Below are 26,867 nucleotides of genomic sequence, written 5' to 3' on the forward strand. Positions count from 1 at the left end.
GCAGGAAGGCACCAGTCGTTAACACGTCTGATGTATAGGGTGGTCCAGATCTAATTATGCAATTTTCATTACGCTATAACTTACTCAGTTTATTACATAGAAAATCACCTGAAAAATCCCGGACCATGGAGAAGTGTGTGAACTGACGACTTGAAGAATCGTCTTTGCGCCAAACTGGAATCGTCCCTGCATAAATCAAAGTCATCCAGTTGATCTGGATCTGCATAATTAGATCTGGACCACCCTGTACTGACAAGAGACAACTTCCTGCTATGTGCGTAACAGTACAAGCAGGCTTGCTATTGACAAGGAATGAGGGCAGCGAGGGGCGGTTCATCACCAGCCCACCTCACAGTCACCTCCACTACAGTATGCTGCCTACAGCGTATGCAACACCACCGCCCCCATTCAACACGCATCCATCCGAGGCACACTACAATGCTACCCCTCGCCGCCCCGTTCAGCCACAACCGGATCACTGCTTGCAGCATTATCAGCCATGCACCTAGAACGAATGGGGTAGCTGTGTGTGGTGGGCGGACAGTGAAACCGGTTGCCGCCGGGAGCCACCCGAGGGACACTACACTGCGCAAGCAGCGAAATCGCCCCCCTCCAGCCTCCGTCCAGCCACCGCTTGCAGTGTCCGCAGGCCGAAGATGATGGAGCAGCAGTTACTGAGACGCATGTGTCGCAGCTGCGGCCCCATTCGTATGTCGTAGGTCGGATGTCCATAACTTGGGGACTACCTGTACTCAAAAGCATTATCTTTAAAAACTGTGAAAAAATTCAGTTATTCTACAGTTCACTATTGCTTTGCAAAATCACCATCTTCAAATCATTCCATCAGCCTCTCCGAACACCTACACTTAAAAAATTATATATTATGAGGAAAATATACTTTTCACTTAGTGAGGCAACAAGCACATACATCTAGGTGTGCCACATCTCCAGCTTCTCTAAACTGGCTAAGTCATTGCAGAGCATTGCTTCCATTAGTGCCACTGCAGTTGATGGCTGATCTCTTTTAATAAAGTCAAGCATGAGAAACGGGAGCAAAATACACCTAAAGATCAAGACATCTGGGGCAGAGAAAAAAATCAGAAAAGTACCTATTGGGAAGCACCAGAGGCAAATTCATTAAAGTAGAAAAAATAATCTGCCTTATTTCGAGGAAACTAAACAAAATATTTTTCTGTTGGGAGTGAGGAACAGTGAGTGTTCAGTTTTTTAAGAAGTTTACAAAAAAGCAGGGCTAAAAGGCAATGAAAACAAGACAGTTAAGTAAGAATAGAGCAGGTTGAAGCAATGCAAATTCTATAGCATGGATGACTACTAATGAGTTATAGTAAGTTGAACATAATAGAGTAATGTAAAAATTGCTATTGTTTAGAGATGCTCAAGATTTATAGAGGCTGTTTTAATTACAGCAAGGGTTTCCAACTCCAGTCCTGGTGGGCCGCAGTGGCTGCTGGTTTTCATTCTAACCCTTTTCCTAATCAGTGACCTGTTTTCACTGCTAATTAACTCCTTTTCCCTTCATTTTAATAGCATTGTTTTAAGGATTTTGTCCTCTGAATTGATTTGCTTCTCCATTAAAAGTCTGCCAAACAGAAATGAGATTTGAAACAAGCCAACAGATGACCAGCTAAATTAGAACGTCATACTCCAGCCAATTTCACTCCAACCAGTTTCTTAATGAGAAGCCAATTCTTGCTGTTAATTAAAGCTGTTATTGAATATCATCACTTGATGCTGCTCAAATTCTGCCACAGCAGACTGTTGATTTTCTGTTTTTTCTAAGACCACCATTATGATGTTTTGGTGACCTGAGCAGACCAACATGACCGAGACCTTCACCTTTTTTTTTATTTTCAGGTCAGCTGGTCATGTGGTGTCTTGTTTTGTGTGTCATTATTTTTTGGCTGCTCAATAGGGAAAAAGAAACAACTAAGGGGTCTGAGTCATGTCAGTTAAAACTAAGGCAAAACAAGTTAATCAGCAGCAAAAACGGCTCAATATTTAAAAAGATAGTTAGAATGAAAACTAGAGTTGGACACCCCTGACTTACAGAATTAATTGCAACCAGTTATTAAGTATAAAGGGAAAATACTTTTTTCACACAGTGTTATTTGGTTTTGGATAGTTTTGTTCATTAAATAAATTTGACATAAGAACAAAAATGTTATTTATTTATTCAGCTATCCTTTATGCAATAGCAGATATTAAAACATTCATTACCAGAAATTTACAGTAATAGTAAATTTTTCATGGCTTTGTGCATATTTACAGTGTCCTGCATAATGTTTGGGACAAAGACACATTTTTCCTTTATTTACCAGTGTGTGCCACAGTTTAAAATTACAAATCAAGCAATTCAAATTTGATTGAAGTGCACTTTTTCTAAATGCCCCCCCCATTTCAGAGTACCATAATGTTTGTGACATAGCAATGGTAGGTTTATTGCAATAGCCATATGTAGTACTTTGTTGCATACATCTTGCATGTAATGACTACTTGAAATCTGTGATTTATAAGCATCCCAAGGTGATGAGTATCTTCTCTGGTGATGGTCTGTCAAGGCTCTAAGTCAGCCATTTCAGCTCCTGCTTGTTTTGCGGACTTGTCTCCTTACTTTTCCTCCTCAGCATATAGAAGGCATGCTCAATTGGATTTAAATCAGGTGACTGGTTTGGCCATTCTGGAATTTTCTATTTTCTAGCTTATCAGTAGTGCCGTCATAATGAGTTTGGAGGCATTTACTGGAACTTGAGCAGATAAAATGTTTTCATGCGCCTCAGAATTCATTGTGCAACTGCCAACAGCAGTTACATCATAAATGAAGATAAGTGTGCCATTACCTGTGTCCATCATACATGCCCAAACTATAACACCCCCCATCATGTCAGACAGATGAGTTGGTATGATTTGGGCAGTTCCTTCTTGTCTCTACACTTTGCTCTTGCCATCTCTCTCATATTGGTTAATCTTTGATCTGTCCACAAGACCTCTTTCCAGAATTCTGCTGGCTCTTTTAAGTACTTTTTCACAAACTGTAATCTGTCCATCCTGGTTTTGTGGCTAACTAGTTGTTTCTATCTAGCAGTCTGACTACTATATTTCTGTTTGTGAAGTCTAATGTTGATAGTAGTCTCTGACACATACTTAACCTGCCTCCTGAAAACTGTTTCTGACCTGTTGGACAGGCGTTTGGGGCTTTTTGTTTACCATAATGAGGATTCTTCTGTCATTAGCAGTGGAGGTCTTCATTGGCCCACCAGTCCCTTTGCAATTGCTGAGCTCATCAGTGTGTTCTTTCTTCTTCATAATATTCCAGGGTGTTGATTTATGTAATCCTAATGTTTTACTGATACTTGTAATGGTTTTATTCTTGTTTTTGAGCCTCATAATGACTTCTTTGACTTTCTTTGTTTAACCATCACAGCTACAGATGCCAAAGGTAGTCTGTAGGCAGAAGCAAGCATAGGTATCTTACGATTTCACTAATGAAGCAATGAGACATACCTGAGTAATCACCAACACCTGTAATGCCAATTGTCCCAAACATCATGGTGCCCTGAAATGGGGAAACCATAATATGTTTTCATTTCCACACTGTGTGATCGACATGTATGCACCCGCTGAATCCGAACACAGTGTCACGGGGGTCTGCTGGAGCCAATCCCAGCCAACACAGGGCACAAGGCAGGAATCAATCCCGGGCAGGGTGCCAACCCACCGCAGGACATGTACGCAGATACCCTTAAATTAAAGTCTGCAATATGCTCTTTAATCACATCTGAATTGTTTCATTTGTAATTTTAAACTGTGTTGCTGAAGAATAAATTAAGGAATAATGTGTCGTCGTTCCATACGTTATGAATGACCCGGTGTATGTATGTGTGTGTATATATATATATATATGTGTATATATATATATATACATATATATATATATATATATATATATATATATATATATATATATATACATGTATATTTAAAATAGTAAATAAAACTTCAAAGGCAAAGAAACTAAAACAGTGTCACTTTTATGAAAATATTAGATGTACAGTTACAATTCATTTAATGAACTGAAAAAAATTAAAAAAAAAAAAAAATTGAACATAGCATTTGCAAATGTTTGGACACCCTTTTCAGTTGTAAATTTGGTTAGTGATTTTCAGTCCAAACTGTCTTTAAGAATTGTGAGTAAGGGGGACCATGGAGGTCAAGACAAGATTGGGAAGGTTGACCAAGATAGACAGGGCAGCACGTATAATGTGCAGGAAGGCAACGCAAGTAACCTATAGTAATGTTTAGCTAAGAAAGAAGTGGTGATGACCACATGGGCATGACCTTCAGAAGGAATTCTTACCTGCAATCTCCCCACAAAAAGCACATCTTAAGTTTGCAAAAAAAAATCCTTATATGACAGAGACATTTTATAGCCAAGTGCCATAGATAGGAAAAAAACAGCAACATTTAAAGAGAAAACACCTTGCCAACTGTCAAGTGCAGTGGTGGATTTGAATTGAATATCACTAAAAATCTGTGGATGAATATTAAAAGTTCTGTGTGTGCAAAACAGCCCAAGAATGTCTCACAGCCAGCCTGAAGAGACCTGTAAGGAAGAATGAGGAAACATTTCTGAAACAAGAATTCAAAGATTTAATACATGCAACAAAAATATTTGCAAGCTCTCATTTTTGCAAAAGAGGATGTTACTAAGCATTGACCTAGTAGGGTGCTTAAACTTTTGCATTTATCAGATTTACACTTTAATTTACATTCTTTCTGTTCCATCAGGTAAATTATAACTATACATTAATATTCTGTGAAAATATAATTGTTTTACTTTGTTTGTTTTCAAAGTTTTTTTTTTACACTTCATATATATATATATATATATATATTATATATATTTTGACTGACATGTTTGAACGTTTATATGGGATGTTAATGTAAGTATATAGTTTTGTGTGTGGCATTTGTGCATACATACACAAATATATACAAGTATATACTGTAGCTTGGGTATGTGTTCCTACCTGAAAGAACTGGAAGGCTGTATCCTTTGTCAGTTATTTCCAAATAACATTATGTCAGTAAATCATTGTGCTATTTGGAAGTTAGCAGAGGATTAGAGATAATGTGCAGAACAATGTGCTGCTCATGATACATGTTGCTGAAATATTGCTTACATTCAGAAGCTTCTCAGAGGTGTTTTTTCTTTTTTTTGTATTTATGGTTTTATAGTGGTGTTCATTGCTATTTTTTTTTCCTCTCTCTAGTATTATAAATTTGGAGGGCAGTTTGCCCTGGTAACACTGGGAACACTGGCAACATACTCTGCATTCACCGTCGCAGTTACTCAGTGGAGGTACAGTATGCTACAGTTTGTGGAGTTAAATATTTTTGAATCAAGAGTTATGGAGGGTATAATTATTGTCTATTTATTTTAGAACTCGCTTTAGGATAGAAATGAACAAAGCAGACAATGAAGCAGGAAATGCTGCAATAGATTCTCTACTTAATTATGAGACTGTTAAGGTAGGTTTCTGTATTTCCTTATGTTTATTATACAGTGTTATTTAAACTTATTGGTTTCTTTGTGACAAATGAAATTGCATTATTATTTTTGTTGCATCAGGTTTGAGAACTTTTTATTTCTTGTAATTATTTTCCTGTATCTTTTAGTGCCTTTACTCATGCCTTGGGTGATGCATTTTACCTAGTTTAAGTGTCATTGATTTGTTTTTGCTTTGATTTATGTAACTGTTTCCAGATAACTGAAAAATGGAACCAGATCGTTTTGTATTACTAAACTCCTCATTGTCAGGTCAGGTTGGGGAGCATGCACTGATACATTTTGTTGTCACACCCACCACACAACAAAACAGTTTGGGATCATGGTTGGCAACTTCCCAGGCAGACACACAGTTCAGTAACCCCCCCAAAAAATGACCATCTATCTGCCGCAACCAAGTGTTAAGTGTGTGCGCCCCCTTAGCCTGGTCCAGTCACTCGGGTCCTAGACCATGGGGATCCTATGAGCTGGATCACCCTTGGGGAATCGCGTCACATAGCTGTACTGTCGTAACTGACACTCCCTTACAGTACAGGTGATGTGATATGCTTCATTTGTGACTCTGTGAGCAACCACTAATTAGAAACAAAGTCAAACCAGCAGTACCCAAGGATTCTCCAAAGAGACACAGCACCGAAGGAGTCCAGTCTTTGTCTCAGGTCAGTGGATCGCGTCTATGTCTCACAACTATATAGAAAAACAGGAAGCACCAGAACTCTAAAGACCTGGGGCCTCATGTATAAACGGTGCGTACGCACAGAAGTGTTGCGTACGAACGTTTCCACGCTCAAATCGCGATGTATAAAACCTAAACTTGGCATAAAGCCGCGCACATTTCCACGGTACCTCATACCCTGACATACGCAATTTCTCCGCTCGGTTTTGCAGACTGGCGGCACCCAGCGTCAAAGCAGTGCTACAGTTCCTGTGTGGTCACCCTTTCTTTCTTAGATCCACATTCCTGATGCGGCTTTATAAATACACTGAAACTAACTGCATATTGTTTATTAGTGTAATGCATCTGATTGTAATTAACCTGCAGCAATATAATGGTCCAGGGAATAGCCATAGTATTCCAAATAGCATAACTGCTTTAGTGTTGTTACTCTCACTGCATCCTCTTCTTCTTTCAGCTGCTCCCGTTAAGGGTTGCCACAGCAGATGATCTTTTTCCATATTACTCTCACTGCACCACTCGGAGTATTTATATCACTGTATCTGAGTGGGGAATCACAGCAGCAGCTGATCAGAAAGAGAATTATCGGTATACAGCCTGAAGCAGATGCTGCCTCAGCCACGGAAAAATGCTTCAGAGACTTTCCTGTACGGACTTCGCGGTTTAGAAAACATTTCATCCCAAGAACTATAAACGCACTCAATCAGTCCATCAAGTGCTCCTTGTAGAACTGTTTGTACTTATAAGTACAATTACCTCACTGTAAACTTGCACTACAGTTATAATATTGTACACCCTGCGCCACTTTATAAAGCGCGTATTTACATATGATGATGATATCATTTTTAAGATGAAATGCAGCAAAATATGTTGATTATATTATACAGATAAAACTTTAACTTCATTTAAATAATCTATTGTTAATAATTAAACATATTTAACCGTCACCTTATCGTGGTGGAGGGGTTTGCGTGTCCCAATGATCCTAGGAGCTCTGTTGTCCGGGGCTTTATGCCCCTGGTAGGGCCACCCAAGGCAAACTGGTCCTAGGTGAGGGATGAGACAAAGAGTGGTTAAACAAACCTCCTATGAAGAAAAACAATTTTGGACGGCGTTTTCCCTTGCCCGGACGCGGGTCACCGGGGCCCCACTCTGGAGCCAGGCCTGGAGGTGGGGCTCGATGGCGAGCGCCTGGTGGCCGGGCCTGCACCCATGGGGCTCGGCCGGGCACAGCCCGAAGAGGCAACGTGGGTCCCCCTTCCCATGGGCTCACCACCTATGGGAGGGGCCAAGGAGGTCGGGTGCAGTGTGAGTTGGGTGGTGGCCGAAGGCGGGGACCTTGGCGGTCCGATCCTCGGCTACAGAAACTGGCTCTTGGGACGTGGAATGTCACCTCTCTGAAGGGGAAGGAGCCTGAGCTAGTGCGCGAAGTTGAGAGGTTCCGGCTAGATATAGTTGGACTCACCTCGACACACAGCTTGGACTCTGGAACCAATCTCCTTGAGAGGGGCTGGACTCTCTACCACTCTGGAGTTGCCCCCGGTGAGAGGCGCTGAGCAGGTGTGGGTATACTTATTGCCCCCCAACTTGGAGCCTGTACATTGGGGTTTACCCCGGTGGACGAGAGGGTAGCCTCCCTTCGCCTTCGGGTGGGGGGACGGGTCCTAACTGTTGTTTGTGCGTATGCACCGAACAGCAGTTCGGAGTACCCACCCTTTTTGGAGTCCCTGGAGGGGGTGCTAGAGGGCATACCTTCTGGGGACTCCCTCGTTCTGCTGGGAGACTTCAATGCTCACGTGGGCAATGACAGTGAGACCTGGAAGGGCGTGATTGGGAGGAATGGCCCCCCTGATCTGAACCCGAGCGGTGTTTTGTTATTGGACTTGTGCTCGTCACAGATTGTCCATAACGAACACCATGTTCAAGCATAGGGGTGTTCATATGTGCACTTGGCACCAGGACACCCTAGGCCTCAGTTCGATGATCGACTTTGTGGTCGTGTCGTCGGACTTGCGGCCACATGTCTTGGACACTCGGGTGAAGAGAGGGGCGGAGCTGTCAACTGATCACCACCTGGTGGTGAGTTGGCTTCGATGGTGGGGGAGGATGCCGGTCAGGCGTGGTAGGCCCAAACGTGTTGTGAGGGTCTGCTGGGAACGTCTGGCAGAGCCCCCTGTCAGAAGTAGCTTCAACTCCCACCTCCGGCAGAACTTCGACCACATCCCGAGGGAGGTGGGGGACATTGAGTCCGAATGGGCAATGTTCCGTGCCTCTATTGTTGAGGCAGCTGACCGGAGCTGTGGCCGTAAGGTGGTCGGTGCCTGTCGTGGCGGCAATCCCCGAACCCGCTGGTGGACACCGGCGGTGAAGGATGCCGTCAAGCTGAAGAAGGAGTCCTACAGGACCCTTTTGTCCTGTGGGACCCCGGAGGCAGCTGATAGGTACCGGCAGGCCAAGCGGAATGCGGCTTTGGTGGTTGCTGAGGCAAAAACTCGGGCGTGGGAGGAGTTTGGGGAGGCCATGGAGAATGACTTTCGGACGGCTTCGAGGAGATTCTGGTCCACCATCCGGCGTCTCAGGAAGGGGAAGCAGTGCAGTGTCAACACTGTATATGGTGGGGATGGTGCGCTGCTGACCTCGACTCGGGACGTTGTGGGTCGGTGGGGGGAATACTTCGAAGACCTCCTCAATCCCATTAACATGCCTTCCAATGAGGAAGCAGAGCCTGGGGACTCAGAGGTGGGCTCCCCCATCTCTGGGACTGAGGTCACCGAGGTGGTCAAAAAACTCCTTGGTGGCAGGGCCCCGGGGGTGGATGAGATACGCCCGGAGTTCCTCAAGGCTCTGGATGTTGTAGGACTGTCTTGGCTGACACGCCTCTGCAACATCGCATGGACATCAGGGACAGTGCCTCTGGATTGGCAGACCGGGGTGGTGGTCCCCCTCTTTAAGAAGGGGGATCGGAGGGTGTGTTCCAACTACAGAGGGATCACACTCCTCAGCCTCCCTGGAAAAGTCTATTCAGGGGTCCTGGAGAGGAGGGTCCGTCGGATAGTCGAGCCTCGGATTCAGGAGGAACAGTGTGGTTTTCGTCCTGGTCGCGGAACAGTGGACCAGCTCTATACCCTTAGCAGGGTCCTGGAGGGTGCATGGGAGTTTGCCCAACCAGTCTACATGTGTTTTGTGGACTTAGAAAAGGCATTCGACCGTGTCCCTCGGGGAATCCTGTGGGGGGTACTCCGAGAGTATGGGGTACCGGCCCCCCTGATAAGGGCTGTTCAGTCCCTGTACGATCGGTGCCAGAGCTTGGTCCGCATTGCCGGCAGTAAGTCGAACCCGTTTCCAGTGAGAGTTGGACTCCGCCAGGGCTGCCCTTTGTCACCGATTCTGTTCATAACTTTTATGGACAGAATTTCTAGGCGCAGCCAGGGTGTTGAGGGGGTCCGGTTTGGTGGGCTCAGGATTGGGTCACTGCTTTTTGCAGATGATGTTGTCCTGTTTGCTTCATCAGGCCGTGATCTTCAGCTCTCTCTGGATCGGTTCGCAGCCGAGTGTGAAGCGGCTGGGATGAGAATCAGCACCTCCAAATCCGAGACCATGGTCCTCAGCCGGAAAAGGGTGGAGTGCCCTCTCAGGGTTGGTAGCGAGATCCTGCCCCAAGTGGAGGAGTTCAAGTATCTCGGGGTCTTGTTCACGAGTGTGGGAAGAATGGAGCGTGAGATCGACAGGCGGATCGGTGCGGCATCCGCAGTAATGCAGGCATTGCATCGGTCTGTCATGGTGAAAAAGGAGCTGAGCCGCAAGGCGAAGCTCTCAATTTACCAGTCGATCTATGTTCCTACCCTCACCTATGGTCATGAGCTATGGGTAGTGACCGAAAGAACGAGATCGCAAATACAAGCGGCTGAAATGAGTTTCCTCCGCAGGGTGTCTGGGCTTTCCCTTAAAGATAGGGTGAGAAGCTCAGTCATCCGGGAGGGGCTCAGAGTAGAGCCGCTGCTCCTCCGCATCGAGAGGAGTCAGATGAGGTGGCTCGGGCATCTGATCAGGATGCCTCCTGGACGCCTCCCTGGTGAGGTGTTCTGGGCACGTCCAACCGGGAGGAGGCCCCGGGGAAGACCCAGGACACGCTGGAGGGACTATGTCTCTCGACTGGCCTGGGAACGCCTTGGGATTCTCCCGGAAGAGCTAGAAGAAGTGGCCGGGGAGAGGGAAGTCTGGGCATCTCTGCTCAAGCTGCTGCCCCCGCGACCCGACCTCGGATAAGCGGGAGACAATGGATGGATGGATGGATGGACATGGTGCCGTAGCGCTAGCTAGTTCAGGGATTGTTCCTGCATTGCGTTGTATTCTTGCTGGTGCTGACGCGACACTGGAAGGATAGATGGATAGAATAATTAAACATGTACTATGAAGATATTTCAGTGTTCCTTAAAAGTTTTGAAGAATCGGCATTCTGAGCTTACAAATGGCTTCACGTCTATTACAGAGCTGATTGTGTGGCGATTGGGTATTTGGAGAAAGAAAAGTAAGGACAGGAATTGGAGGTTAGTACGTTTGAAAAAGACAGTACTTCTGTAATAAATTATTTCATCGAAGATCGCGCATGGCGCAGCAAGCCTCTTGCGTGAGACATGAACAAGCACTGCGCCACCGTGTTCCCATGTTTAATAACATGCTTTAACTCCTATCATCATGAAAAAGATATCACGTATACATCTCAGTATTTTAATTATTCAGAGAGCTGTAATATCACGAATGTAATGGATTATGTGTCCTGTCCGTGAAAAAGAAAGCCCATTTAAGAAGCAGGTAGTGATTCAAACACATAGAGCACTGTATTATCGTAGTATACTTACCCTTTACCTGTTTTCTCAAGGGTAAATGTTCTTGTCAAGTTCGTTATCGGGTTGGTCTACTGTTGCACTTTAAAATGAACACACACACACATAGATAAACACACACACACACAGACCCTAACCATAACAGTGCCCCATGAATGACACACACACGCTGATTAACCCTTACCACTTTAAACCACACATCAGCCTGTCGCTCAGCACTTCAAGAGACTTACTTATTATCGGCACGAACAACATACGATGTTTTAGTGATATCTCAGACCTAAATATTACTTTTGGTCTACAAGAATACATTTAAACATACAAAGACTCAGCACTCTTGACTATAGGCCATTTATCAGCCAAGAATACCTTCTTTTTATCGTACTGTCCCTTCTATTGAGTGGCGTCCTCACTCTCAGCCTTATAAACCTCGCAGCACAGAAATAATGGCAAAAAATCTGGCTGTCACCAGGTGCTCAAAGAAATCTAACTTATTAATTCAATCACCCTAGACATTAAGACAAAGCATATAAAGTTAAAATCAGCATGGTATTTATTACAAGAATAATAATAATACCACTGGAACAAAGAATAATAGAAAATAGGTTCTGATAGGAAAGTCTGAATATATATAGTCTTTAGGAATAGCTTACAAAAAAGTTACAGATGAGAAGGCTGAATGTCCCAGGAAGGCGTTTGATTTAGCAATCGATGTTCATGATGCCTTTCTGACGACCAGTGACGTCTTTGTCTGTTCCTCTTCTTCTCCTTCTTCACTTTCTTCTTCTCCTCTTCTACTCTTCTTCCAAACCAAGGCATATTTTATTATGAAATATCATGCCTTGCTTTCACAACACATGCACCTGATTGGCTGGCTGTCAATGTGATTGATGAATTTTGCTCAAACTCTTTCCCAGATAATAAAGTTCTTTGATATTGCCTCAGTTTCCCTTTCCCATGCCATAAACCCAAATGTTGTCCCAGATGTCCATTCATAAAGTAATCAATAGCCTGAGGTATCAGCTCAGGCTTCCTTTCCCAGGTTATAAAATAATTGAGCCATCAGAATGTCTTCCTTTCAATGTTGGAAACAGCTGTTTTAAAAGTGAGGTGTAAGAAAACCTGCTTTGATTTGTCTTAATTGTAGTTCATCTGTTGTTTTATCTTGACCAAAATATAATGGAAAATTAAACCATAATGTACAGATTTTATACACCATAACAAGCACATAGAAGATCGAATACAGAACAAAGCATTTAACGTGCTACTTTAGTTACAATGGGATTTGAGAAACTAGTAAATTAAACGATTTTAAGATGAAGTTTATGATGTTCTACTTTAATGGCAAAATAAACTATGTGATTAAAGTGGAAATTTCGAGATTAAAGTTGACATTTCGTGCTTTTTTCCCCACAGTGTGCCTATTTTTTTTGTCTGTACCCTAATAAGCTTTCATGTGACACTCAGACGGTGGGCTACGACTCGCCTTTTCACGGCGACTTTGATATGTGACTTCTTTTTTATTTCGGGCACTGTGCGACTTTGTGAACTTGAGCTTTCGAGTTTCTCCGACACTCTGTCACTCAATCAACTTCATTTTGTTGTTTATACCACTGTTTAAACCAACAAATAGTACGTTTTTCCTTTGCCTCCACTTGGTGTTCGCTGAAATTCTTATATTTTCCCCCGTGCTTTTCCCATTGTCTTTTCACAGAAGGCTATTTATATTGATTTGCATATTCAAAGAGGCGTAATTCTGGGAGGAGTTGGGGCGGGACAGAAGGCGCGTGCGTGTGCATTACTTTTCACGGTGATCGGGATTTATGTAGCGGAAGAACGTGGAAGTTTGTGTACGTACAGATTCCTGCATCTGGGTTTTTCTGTGTGTACGCACAGTCTAAGGGCCTACCATCCAGTGGCACTTACTCCTGTAATCATGATGTGCTTTGAGAAACAGGTCCAAACTCGCATCATTTCAAGCCTTCACCCAATGTTAGACACACACCAATATGCTTACAGGGCAAACAGGTCTACAGTGGATGCCATAGCCACAACTCTCCATACTGTCCTAACCCACCTAGAGCAGAAGGGGAGTTACTCTGGGTTGCTCTTGGTAGACTTAAGCTCTGCATTTAATGCCATTGTCCCTCATACACTGGTGACAAAACTGACAGATCTGGGGTTGCGTCAATGCCTCTGAATTATTGACTTCCTCTCTGATTGCTTCCAAGGATAAGATGCTCCACATCTTCTCAGCCTCAGCACTGGTTCTCCTCAGGGCAATGTGCTGAGCCCCCTTCTCTTCACCCTCTACATCCATGACTACACCCCTGCATACTCCAGCAACAACTTCATCAAATTTGGAGATGACACCACTGTAGTGGGGCACATCTTGGGGGGATGAATCTGCTTATTGAGATAAAGTGGAACGGTTGTCAGGGTGGTGCAGAGACAACAATCTGGTATTAATACTCCTCAATATGTCTGTCGAGAGCCCTAATTAGAGCTTCAATTAACTCCGCAAAGATAATAGCATTGGTTGCCCTGATGGCCGTCATACTCAGGGCTGTTGCTGTGGCAGATTTGCTCCTTCTGGTGGTGTCTGATGTCACTCCATTCAACAAGTTTATTATGAGACTTAGATTAAGGCACTCTCTGGGGGCCTTGTCTGTTGTCTCAGTGTATGCTCTGACAGTGGTGAGTGATGTCTTAGCGAAGGAAACATTCTGTTTGCAACTTTGCTCGGTGGTTGATAGGTGTCTGTGAGGTGACAATCCTCCTGTCATGGGTGACTTCATTGCAACTGCTGACTCTGACAGAGCTGGCTAAGTGGATTGTGTTGGTCCTTGTGGGTCTGGTGACCATGGTGAAAGTGGCTCCATCTTCCTTGACTTTGCAAAAAATCAGGGGCTGTGGATTGCTGGATCCTGGTTCCAGTGCTTTGTGCAGCTGGACTTAGTACTCTAATACTCATAGTGTGTTGAAGGAGCTGGAGGCTTCTATAGAACTGTAGGGTCTACAGAAGTGCCCAATTTGTGAAAGGCATAAAAAAGTCTAAGGCTGTTTACAAGAGGAGGATTGAGGACTGCATCTATAGTAACAATACAGGCAGCTGTGACAGGGGGTTCAGCACTTCACCAGCTATAAATCCAGCAACACCTTGGCTGTTGACAGTGACGCTTCTTTGCCCGCTTCGAGGTAAAGTCACTAGAGACAGCTACATCACATCCACCAACCCAAACAGCCACATCCTCGTGGTGGTGGAGCATGAGGTGAGGTGCACACTGATGACAGTGAACCCAAGGAAGGCTGTTGGACCTGATGGTGTCTGTGGTTGAGGGCTGTTAGATTGAACAAATCAGCTGGCTGGGGTCTTCACCAAGATCTTCAACCAGTCCTTATCCCAGTCTTCCATTCCACCCTGCCTGAAGTCCTGTATTGTAGTTCTACTGCCAAAAAAGTCTACCACCAGCAGTCTAAGGGCCTACCATCCAGTGGCACTTACTCCTGTGATCATGATGTGCTTTGAGAAACAGGTCCAAACTCGCATCATTTCAAGCCTTCACCCAATGTTAGACACACACCAATATGCTTACAGGGCAAACAGGTCTACAGTGGATGCCATAGCCACAACTCTCCATACTGTCCTAACCCACCTAGAGCAGAAGGGGAGTTACTCTGGGTTGCTCTTTGTAGACTTAAGCTCTGCATTTAATGCCATTGTCCCTCATAAACTGGTGACAAAACTGACAGATCTGGGGTTGCGTCAATGCCTCTGAATTATTGACTTCCTCTCTGATTGCTTCCAAGGATAAGATGCTCCACATCTTCTCAGCCTTAGCACTGGTTCACCTCAGGGCAATGTGCTGAGCCCCCTTCTCTTCACCCTCTACATCCATGACTACACCCCTGCATACTCCAGCAACAACTTCATCAAATTTGGAGATGACACCACTGTAGTGGGGCACATCTTGGGGGGATGAATCTGCTTATTGAGATGAAGTGGAACGGTTGTCAGGGTGGTGCAGAGACAACAATCTGGTATTAATACCACCAAAACCAAGGAGCTGATCGTCAACTTTAGGAGGAAGAAAACTAATATCCAGCCCCTTTTCATTGACAGGGGTTGTGTATAGAGGTTTTTGAACTTCCAGTTCCTGGGTGTGCATGTAGAGGAGAACCTGAATTGGAGTGAAAACACCACAGAGCTGGTAAAGAAGGCATAGCAAAAACTTTACTTCTGAGGATCCTCAGGAAGAACTATTTCACCCAAAAACTGCTCATGTCCTTCTACTGTTGCTCCATATAAAGCATATTGACTCATTGCATCTGTGTGTGGTTTACCAGCTGCACTGCATCAGAGAGGAAAGTGCTCCAGAGGGTCATCACCACTGCTCAGAAGATCATCGAATGTCATCTTCCATCCTTGGAAGATCTTTACAGTTCCCGCTGCCTGAAAAAGGCCCACAGCACAATTATTATTATCGAACTGCTGCCTTCAGGCAGATGCTTCAGGACAATAAAAACATGGACAAATAGACTAAATTACCAAAAGGCTGTGACTGCACTAAATGATGCTCACACGGTTAAACTTTTAAAAGGAACAAAATGGACAAATAGACTAAAAAATAACTTTTACCAAAAGGCTGTGATTGCACTAAATGATGCTCACGCGGTTAAACTTTTAAAAGAAACAAAGTATGCAAAACAATACCAGCAGAATGTGGAAAATATCTCATTGTGTAATGTATGTTTTGCTTTTCCACTTTTAGAATCTCTTTTTATAAATCTTCATATTTATATGCTTTTGTAGTTTTATAATTTCTTGCTGTTTTGCACCAATAGGATGGTATCCAATTTCATTGTACTTGTACAATAACAATAAAGATATTCAATTCAATTCTGACCACAGTCTTGTTGTTGCAACTTTGAAGATCCAGCTTAGGTCCAGTAGGTTACCACCTACAAGGAGAATGAGTCTAGAACTGGCCAGACTCTAAGATCAGGCTGTTTCTAATGAGTATGCATGCAGTTTGTGTGTGGAACATACAGATTTGGGTGTGACTGCTGATCCTAATGTGATGTGGGAGACCTTCTGTAACAAGACACTGAAAGTTGCTGAGGGCTTTGTTGGTGTTGCCGGTGTTCTCAGAAGGAGGTGTTTCATCCAGGGCACCCTGGATATCATCAAGAGGAGTTAATAGTAACTCTGTTCAGTATCGGGAACTAAGAAGGATGGCTGTGAGGGCTCCGAGGGGCAGATAAGGAGGCATTTGTTAGAAGAATCTGTGAGCAAGTGACACACCATCTATGGTCTAATGACCCATATCCTGCTTACAGAGGAATCAAAGCATTATGGACATCAGAATCTGTTCCTCTGAGAGTTGCGGTCAAGGCAGACGATGGTCCTTAAAGATGACGCTGTGACCCAGTGGGCTGGCAACTTTCAGCAGTTGTTTAAAGCTGATCCCCCGGCTAGGACATTAGACATTTCTGGGTCCACAGTTCTTCCAAATAGCTGTGAACCACTCAGTCTCACTGGGATTGCACAGGTGGTGGTGAACCAGCTAAGGGTAGGGAAGGCTGCAGGGATCTGTGGTATCCAGGGTGAAATTTTCCATACTCGTGGTAAGGCTGTCCTTCTTGCAGGCATCACCCCAACTGAGTGGAAAACAGGACTTGCCATCCCTATCTGGTAAGGGTAAGGTGATGCCCAGATTGCAGCAAATACAGGGGGATAACATTGCTCTTCGTGCAGGTAAGGTCTTCGCTAGGGTCATCCTCAATAGGAATCTGTGATCAATTGCTCACTTACTAGTGACCGGAGCAGTCTGATTTTACGGCTAAGAAGTCTACTGTTGACTGCATCCTGGCACTAAGGGTTCTCATGGAGTCCAAATAATATTGGAGGAGTTTCTTTGTAGCCTTTGTTGATTTTCATAAAGTGTTTGGCTCAGGTGGTCAAGCTGCCCTGTGGGACATCCTGAGACTTTGTGGGATCCCCCCCACAGTTGCTGGACATCATGGCTGGCCTATATACTGGTACTGTGCGTGCTGTGCAGAGTGGATGCAGAACCCTCTGTGTTTTTCCCAGTTGATTCTGGGGTTCGTCAGAGGTGTGTTCTTGCTCCCTAATCTGTTCAGTGTTTGCGTGGACTGGGTGTTGAGCAGAGTCGTAGGGTCCAGCAGCCGTAGGCCATTTGTTAGTGAAGAAAGATTCACTGATCTGATCTTGACTCAGGGGAAAACACTGTTTGTGAGGGTACAGGGCGCATCTGTAGGAACAGTTGAGCAATTGCGTTGAGGGTTAAGTTCGTACTTTCGTACCAAACAGGCTTTGTGATTTAAAGGTAAGCATCTAGCTGTCAGTAGTAGACTTAAAACAAGAAGCAGTGCTGCTGCGTTAGATTTTGATGGCTCTAATTTTTAAATGACAGTTGCCTATGTACCACTCAGATTTTTATAAATTATGTTGGTCTCTGTTCTTGCAAGAACAAACATACATCTAACACCCAGCATCAGTAACCTAAGTTTGAATATATTGAGATATGTACTTATTTTTAGTTTGAATATTTATACCTTGTTTTTTTGGCTAATTTGACAGCCCTAGTACACAATAATAACTTTTGAATGCTGAACAAACTGGCTTGTAAATTCTTGTGCATTCCAGCCATGAGCTTGCCATCAGTGAGACTGGTTAGTGCTGTGGGCAGTACAGTCATGTGTCAACATTCATGTCCTAAACTAGCAAGTGTTGACATGCTGGTGTTTCTGACAAAAAATCTGTTAAGACCACAATGAGTGTTGAGAAGAAGTAGAGAAATGGGGGAAATATTATGTAAAGGTTCTGCTGGTTGGTATAATTTTAAGATTTTAGTTGTTCTGTGCTGCTACAGTGCATCCGGAAAGTATTTACAGAGCATCACTTTTTCCACATTTTGGTATGTTACAGCCTTATTCCAAAATGGATTAAATTCATTTTTTTCCTCCAGAATTCTACACACAACACCCCATAATGACAATGTGAAAAAAGTTTGAGATTTTTGCAAATTTATTAAAAATAAAAAAAATACAGAAAGCACATGTACATAAGTATTCACAGCCTTTGCCATGAAGCTCAAAATTGAGCTCAGGTGTATCCTGTTTCCCCTGATCATCCTTGAGATGTTTCTGCAGCTTAATTGGAGTCCATCTGTGGTAAATTCAGTTGATTGGACATGATTTGGAAAGGCACACACCTGTCTAAGGTCCCACAGTTGACAGTTCATGTCAGAGCACAAACCAAGCATGGAGTCAAAGGAATTGTCTGTAGACCTCTGAGACAGTATTGTCTCGAGGCACAAATCTGGGGAAGGTTACAGAAAAATTTCTGCTGCTTTGAAGGTCCCAATGAGCACAGTGGTCTCCATCATCCATAAGTGGAAGAAGTTCGAAACCACCAGGACTCTTCCTAAAGCTGGCCGGCAATCTAAACTGAGCGATCGGGGGAGAAGGGCCTTAGTCAGGGCGGTGACCAAGAACCTGATGGTCGCTCTGTCAGAGCTCCAGAGGTCCTCTGTGGTGAGAGAAGAACCTTGCAGAAGGACAATCATCTCTGCAGCAATCCACCAATCAAGCCTGTATGGTAGAGTGGCCAGACGGAAGCCACTCCTTAGTAAAAGGCACATGGCAGCCCACCTGGAGTTTGCCAAAAGGCACCTGAAGGACTCTCAGACCATGAGAAAGAAAATTCTCTGGTCTGATGAGACAAAGATTAAACTCTTTGGTGTGAATGTCAGGTGTCACGTTTGGAGGAAACCAGGCACCACTCATCACCAGGCCAATACCATCCCTACAGTGAAGCATGGTGGTGGCAGCATCCTGCTGTGGGGATGTTTTTCAGCGGCAGGGACTGGAAGACTAGTCAGGATAAAGGGAAAGATGACTGCAGCAATGAACAGAGATGTTCATCCTGGATGAAAACCTACTCCAGAGCGCTCTTGACCTCAGACTGGGGCGACGGTTCATCTTTCAGCAGGACAACGACCCTAAGCACACAGCCAAGATATCAAAGGAGTGGCTTCAGGACAACTCTGTGAATGTCCTTGAGTGGCCCAGCCAGAGCCCAGACTTGAATCTGATTGAACATCTCTGGAGAGATCTTAAAATGGCTGTGCACTGACGCTTCCCATCCAACCTGATGGAGCTTGAGAAGTGTTGCAAAGAGGAATGGGCGAAACTGGCCAAGGATAGGTGTGCCAAGCTTGTGGCATCATATTCAAAAAGACTTGAGGCTATAATTGCTGCCAAAGGTGCATCGACAAAGTATTGAGCAAAGGCTGTGAATACTTATGTACATGTGCTTTCTCAATTTTTTTATTTTTAATAAATTTGCAAAAACCTCAAGTAAACTTTTTTCACGTTGTCATTATGGAGTGTTGTGTGCAGAATTCTGAGGAAAAAAATGAATTTAATCCATTTTGGAATAAGGCTGTAACATAACAAAATGTGGAAAAAGTGATGCGCTGTGAATACTTTCTGGATGCCCTGTATATGCTATAGTGCCAGGCTTTGTGAAAAAAGTTTTAAAAAAAACCCTTTAGTAGTTTTTCTGCTGTCTTGACAAAAGTGCTTGTTTTTGAACTTAGATTTATTAACAAAATTAGACATGCGGGTTAGGTGGATTGGCGATTCCAAATTGGCCCTAGTGTGTGCTTGGTGTGTGTGTGTGTGTGTGTGTGTGTGTGTGTGTGTGTGTGTGTGTGTCCTGCCGTGGGTTGGCACCCTGCCCGGGATTGGTTCCTGCCTTGCGCCCTGTGTTGGCTGGGATTGGCTCCAGCAGAGCCCCGTGACCCTGTGTTCAGATTCAGCGGGTTGGAAAATGGATGAATGGATGGATATTTGTGGGTATAATGCTTTTACACTGCCTGTATTTTAAAGTAGAGAGAGCGAGAGATTGGGAGCATGCCCTGATACTGCATATTGCTGCACCCACCACATGACAAACCACTTCAGGATCCCTATTTTAGACTCAAATGCTGTCATGCAACATGTGACACCTCAGCACCACACTAGTTCAGATGGAGTGGAAAGATGTGAGGTTTTCTTTTTTTTTTTTATGTTTACAGTGGCTAGAGTGCCAATCCTGCCACCAACCCCCCGAATTTCCCTTGCAAGATGGTGGACCTTCTTGCAGGGCTGGATACAGGTTAACATCATACCCAGGATGAAGTAATTTCAGTTTAAGGGCCTTGCTCAAGGGCTTAACAGAGTGGAATCACTTTTATGGGATTCGAACTGACAACCTTTTGATTACCGGCAGAGATCCATAGCCTCAGAGCCACCACTACGCCATCTTCCACCCTTTTAAAGCAAAAAGTAAAATTAAGAATTCATTTCAAAAACAAGTTTTTATTAAATAAAAACTATTTTACTAGTGCATGAGTTCCTTATTCATAACATGAAATAAATAGGCATTCTCAAAGATAAATGACCAAAATACAGAACTTGTCACTGCATATATTTCTGTTAACAACAAAAGTTGCTCACTACTCTCTAGGCTTCAATACTGCTTGTTAAACTGACACAAAATTATTATATATTTCTGAGAATAAAAAATTGAAAGTAATTTTTTAAATGCAAAATTCTTTGCTACAGCTATTTCTTCATAACCTAACTACATTAACTACATTGTTTTCCTCTGGGTGCAACACTGGAGTATATCCATCATTGATGAGAACTTTTAACATAAATGGAAATGCAAATGCATTTACTCTTCACATAGAATAATAAAGTTGACAGAAAAAAACAAAAGCTTTATGCAGCATTCAGGTACACTATAGAAGGATATCCTGCCCCCTGACACCTGTGCTCCTTTAAAAAGAGTTATCTCTTTCATGCGACTCTCATGTCTTTAGTATCATGCTAAAATACAAAAGGTCTTTACAGGGGTAGACTTCGAGGGGGCAGAGCCCCTGGGCTTCAGACACAAAAATTAGTATATACTGTAATGTCAAAGCTGTTAAATAGGTACTACACAACAACAGCAAGTAGTGTGAGAGTATGCAATTTTTATGGAGTGCTACAAAAGGCAAATGTTTTAAACATTATAAACATCTTTAAAATTTTTTGTAATTGTATGTTTTTTTTTCTCTTCCTTAGTATTTCAACAATGAAAAATATGAAGCAGATAGATATGATGCATTTATGAAAGTCTATGAAACTTCCTCATTGAAGACTACCTCAACGCTAGCTATGCTGAACTTTGGCCAAAATGCTATTTTTAGCATTGGACTTACAGCTATCATGGTGCTTGCTAGTAATGGAATAATTGCAGGTCAGGAACAATGTTAATAATAATTGTTTTCCATTTATTTCACTAGTGCCAGTTGTAGGTCAATAAATGTTCAATATAAAAGCTGTCTCTCCTTAAGAATATTTTAAAAATGTTTCATAGACTACTGTTAGATATATTTAGAAGTATAAGAATGTTGCTGGTATATGCTTTTGCTGGTATATGCTTCTTTATTTGGACATAGACATACTAATTGGTAGATATTAACACTAGAATCCCTGAAGCCTACGAAAAAAGTCGTATTCCCAGGCCACCTTAAATTCCTTTGCCACTCCTCAACAGCATCTTTGTTTTGCAAATGTGTCAAGCAGCCTACTATCCTATCCCCACCCCCCCACTCACACAGCTCAAGTCGAACAAAAAGTTCTCTCAGCTCAAGTCTATTTATCTGGGTGTGAGGTAGGTCTGTAATTGTGTAGGGTATATAATATATCGTTATTTGGAACACATACATTTCATGTGTGTTCCGTGTCTACAACGATCTGGGTGAATGTAGGATGGCAAGAAATGTTGAACACATAGCTAAAACAGAAACTTTTTCATGTTATAGTACTAATGACAAAATTTTGACATGAAGTGTGTAATGTGTGAAAACTGAAGTCCAAATATCAAATAAACATTTTCACAAATGGTACAAGTATAACAAAACAAGTGCGCGTTTATTCAAGAATATTACCAAAGAAAAAGAAATCGGGTTAGGGTACGATATTGACACGACCACTTTGCTGTTATAGAGGTAAGAACTGTCCTCTTGTAATCAAGAGGTTGCGGGTTCGATCACGGGTCCTTCCTGCATTTGCCATTTTGAGTAGTGAGCTGCTCTTATTGTTACTATTACAGAATAAAAACACATTTGATTTGACTCTATAACAGCCGGTGTAAATTTATGGTACTTGTAAAGGTTAGGACATTCGGCCCAACAATGCTCACCAATCCTATCCACTTAATTCTTTTAAAATAACATCGTCTAGTTTTGAAAGTCCATGAACACCTGTAGTCTACCAGACTACTTGGTAGTTTATAGAACATGGTTCTATGTGAAAAACCTGTGTCCCTGTGTTTTTGATTAACTCATTTTAAAGATTAAAGAGCCACTGTACTAATTCCCTTCATGTTTTTAAACGCTTCAATCATGTCTCCTCTTAATCTCCTTTTGCTTAAACTGAAAAGGTTCAGGTCTTTTAATCTTTCCTCATAGCTTATCCACTGCGGTCCTAGAATCAACCTAGTAGCTCTTCTCTGGAGTTTTTTAGTGCTTTTATGTCTTTTTTTGTAGCCTGAAGGCCAAAACCTCACACAGTACTCCAGACGAGGTCTAACCAGTGTGTTATAAATTTTTAGTATAACTTCCTTGGACTTGTACTCTACACATAATTGTATTTAACACAACATTCTGTTAGCCTTTTTAATGGCTTTTGAACACTGTCTGGCAGTTGATAGTGACAAGTCCACAATGACTAATAAGTCCTTCTCATAAGGTTGTACTTTTCATTTTCAACGCTTTCATCGTATATTCAAACCTAATATTTTCACTTCCTACAGGCAATACTTACATTAATACTAGAATCCTTGGAGTCTGCGAAAATTGTCATTCTCCTGGACAATCTTAATTTTCCTCACAGCTACTTATCATTGTGCCAATTTCTTGCTGATAAGCTTTTGTTTTGCAAGTGTGTTTACCAGCACACAACCTGCATTCACCCATCCTCAATTTAACCCACATGAAGGCATCACATAGCAAAATTCTCACAGCCTATGTCTGTGTTGATGTATCTGGCAATGAATTAGGTAAGGGATGTATTGTTATTTGAAATGCATACAGTACATTTCATCTGTGTTTCATGTCCACAATGATCTGTTTAAATGTTGGATGACATGACTTTTGTTTGTTCCTTCATGTACAGTTCTAAACCTAGCCTGTCTTAAACTCCCTACATACCCCCCACCCTAGTTTAAACAATCCTGGACTAACCTACTCATACTCCTCCCTAACACATTGGTGCCTCCTTGGTTCAGATGTAACCCATAGTGGCAGAACAGGTCCCATTTGTTCTAAAAGGAGTCCCAATGCCCCATAAACCTAGGCACTCAAATCTTTAAATTTGGATTGCAGAACTGACAAACTGCCCTTATGTATGTCATTTGTTCCAAAATGGACAATGGCCACTGGATCCCCCCTGCTCTGGCCAAGAGCCTATTAACTATCTCTCTCTTTCTGGGAACTGATTTTGAGCTGCCCCATTAGAACTCCTCATGCCTACCTACCACCTTGAAATCTTCAGAGACTGTGTCCAGCTCTGCAAGGACCAGAAAATTGTTTGACACTTCCAATTGTGGGGTTGATGCCCCCAGAAAATGTGCACCCTTCACCTTGTACCTTGTGACCGTGACCCACCTATCTTTACCTGACTGGATTGGAATCTCCTCCTGTGCCACTTTAGGGGTGCACACTATCTCTCTAAGGGACACCTGGGCCAGGTCTACAAATGTACTTCAATGTAGGCCAGCCAACCCCTTCTCCAGTTCAGTGACCCTGAACTTGAGGTGCTGGATCAGCTGGCATCTCTTGCAAATGTAGCCCTCACAGAAGACTTGCTCTTCGAAACCATTCTCCAGAAAGTCCAACATCCAACAGTACTTGTATTGCACTGGCCTCATTATTAACATTTGAGTTACGATTACTAAAACTGCCTTAACTTTATTTTTACAAAATTAAATGATTCAACTTAAATGGTAAAACTTAAAAAAAAACCATTAAGCCAAAGAAATTAAAGAATTGTTAGTTATTTTACATCTAACCCCTTACACCCTTGTAATGTTCTCTCCCTCAACTGCCTGCTGTTTTTTCTTTGTATGTGGTTAACTTTACTTTTCTCTGTTCTCCTAACTTTGTGCTCCTCTTATTCATTACTTAAAAGCTCTCCACTCATACTGTTTGTATTCCTTCATATTAATGAACCCTTATGCTGTTGCCCACTTAACAGCTCTACTAAATTGTTCAATCTAGAAAGACTCACTCACTGAATATCAGCTCCTTGTTAATTTCTTACTGTTTTGTCTGCTCCTAGAACCACTTGTGCCTGATTGGTGCCTTAACACTGGGTGCCTGCCTATGTGCTGCAAAGCCCTTCTCTTTACAGCTTTGAAGTCAGCCGCTGCACCTTTATTTCCCCACTAATGAATTGTTTTTTTCTGTTACTCACTACGATATCAGTTATTTACTTAGAGATGCAGTTGTCAGCTAATGCTGCTTAATGCCCTGCCTTGCTGATGCTAGTTTGAATACAAATGACAAGTACAACTAATAAAATTTTCCAAACACAAAATGTATTTGTTAGTTAACTCTCACACGACAGAATACAAAAACTCTCAGCTGCTTCTCCTTTAGTTGCAATGATGACGTCAGTATGTATCTTTCTCTAGTCCAACACTAGCAAGGACTGTGTGTAGCATGTTCAGCACTAAGCAGTACATTAACATTTATTTATTTGGCTGCCACCTTTGGAGAATAGGCAGGGGAAGAGACTTGCTCTGGGTCTCACAGTGTCAGTGGAAGAATTTGAACCGAAAACATCAGGGTGTGAAGTCCAAAGCCATAACCACTGTGCCACACTGCCAGTATACAGAAATATACTTCGTTACATAGTAGTTCTGATGCATCCAATAACCAATGGCACTGCAACTGAGGCCCATTGACAAGTAACACAGCTAGTGTTTTTATACATTACTGAGTTGTTGTCTAAGCTTTTAAGACTGATCAGTATTGTCTCTGAATTACAGATGGCTGGTAGTTGTGGAAAATGGGGCAAGTTTCTTTTAATAAAAATTCTAATTTGAAGATACTATAGAAATTATGTAGCTGTAAAGTTACATCGGGAATTGTTCATAAGATGCAAATAAATTATTTATATACAGTTCTCTAAATGTTTAGGTTGAGCATCAGAATTTCTGAGTCAGATTTTATAACCATATTAATCATAACTTTGCAGACTAAGCTTTTCTACATGGTGCAACTGATTAGAAAGTTGTTTTTCTTTTCCAGTTTTAGTTTAGATTATTGTCCCTGTAACTAACACTCTGGTGAAATGTATGTGTTGTTAGTTTCACAAATGCAGAGGCAGATATACATTAAATGATAGACCAACAAAGCAAACAAAAAATTACTACACAAAGCGATAACAGTATTTAGCATTCTCACAGATTGGAATATTTTATTTAGCTTATATTCTTTGATACTGTAGAAGCTTCTCTCCCACTTTTTTACTGCATAATACACTGCCTGGCCAAAAAAAAAGTTGCCACCAAAAAAAAAGGTCACACACTCTAATATTTTGTTGGACCGCCTTTAGCTTTGATTACGGCACACATTCGCTGTGGCATTGTTTCGATAAGCTTCTGCAATGTCACAAGATTTAGTTCCATCCAGTTTTGCATTAATTTTTCACCAAGATCTTGCATTGATGATGGTAGAGTCTGACCACTGCGCAAAGCCTTCTCCAGCACATCCCAAAGATTCTCAATGGGGTTAAGGTCTGGGCTCTGTGGTGGCCAATCCATGTGTGAAAATGATGTCTCATGCTCCCTGAACCACTCTTTCACAATTTGAGCCTGATGAATCCTGGCATTGTCATCTTGGAATATGCCCGTGCCATCAGGGAAGAAAAAATCCATTGATGGGATAACCTGGTCATTCAGTATATTCAGGTGGAAATGCTCTTACTTTCACTATTAAGCATAGATCTGAGTTCTACTGTTGTTTTTCTTTGATTTGATTTCACCAAACGTTTAAGTGATCACCGATCACGAACATTCAGGATTTTTTTCCGGCCACATTTCTTCCTCGAAAACGATGGGTCCCCACTATCCTTCCAGTTTTTAATAATGCATTGGACAGTTCTTAACCCAATTTTAGTAGTTTCTGCAATCTCCTTAGATGTTTTCTCTGCTTGATGCATGCCAATGATTTGACCCTTCTCAAACAGACTAACATCTTTTCCACGACCTCGAGATGTGTCTTTCGACATGGTTGTTTAAGAAATGAGAAGCAACTCATTGCACCAGTTGGGGTTAAATAACTTGTTGCCAGCTGAAAGATAATCGCCCATGCAGTAATTATCCAATAGGAGGCTCGTACCTATTTGCTTAGTTAAATCCAGGTGGCGAGTTTTTTTTTGGCCAGGCAGTGTATTACATCAATAATAATAATATTAGATGTCTGGTAATGTTATTGCATACATATACACATGCATTCTCAGAACTATTACTCCAATGTAGGCTGAAAGGATGACCTAGAGCGTATCCAACAGCACTGGACACAAGGCAGAAAACCGTCCTATACAGGTTAGCTAACTCATTGCAAGAATCACTTTTGCAAATACCATTAAGTTTAACATGAAAGACTAGACTCAAACCGACATCAGTTAAATT

The 26,867-nt window shown here is 42.5% G+C and overlaps 1 protein-coding gene across 1 annotated transcript in view; it reads left to right on the forward strand.

Annotated features, from left to right (window-relative positions):
- abcb7 (ATP-binding cassette, sub-family B (MDR/TAP), member 7) overlaps positions 1 to 26,867 on the forward strand; it is a 206,700-nt gene that overhangs the window by 41,802 nt on the left and 138,031 nt on the right. The window contains exons 6-8 of the mRNA XM_028815415.2: positions 5,292 to 5,380; positions 5,463 to 5,550; positions 21,248 to 21,422. Of these exons, the coding sequence (XP_028671248.2) occupies positions 5,292 to 5,380; positions 5,463 to 5,550; positions 21,248 to 21,422 (352 nt within the window). The remainder of the gene's footprint in view (positions 1 to 5,291; positions 5,381 to 5,462; positions 5,551 to 21,247; positions 21,423 to 26,867) is intronic.

The sequence above is a fragment of the Erpetoichthys calabaricus genome, chromosome 12 (genome assembly GCF_900747795.2).
Source record: "Erpetoichthys calabaricus chromosome 12, fErpCal1.3, whole genome shotgun sequence".
Taxonomy (NCBI): domain Eukaryota; kingdom Metazoa; phylum Chordata; class Cladistia; order Polypteriformes; family Polypteridae; genus Erpetoichthys; species Erpetoichthys calabaricus.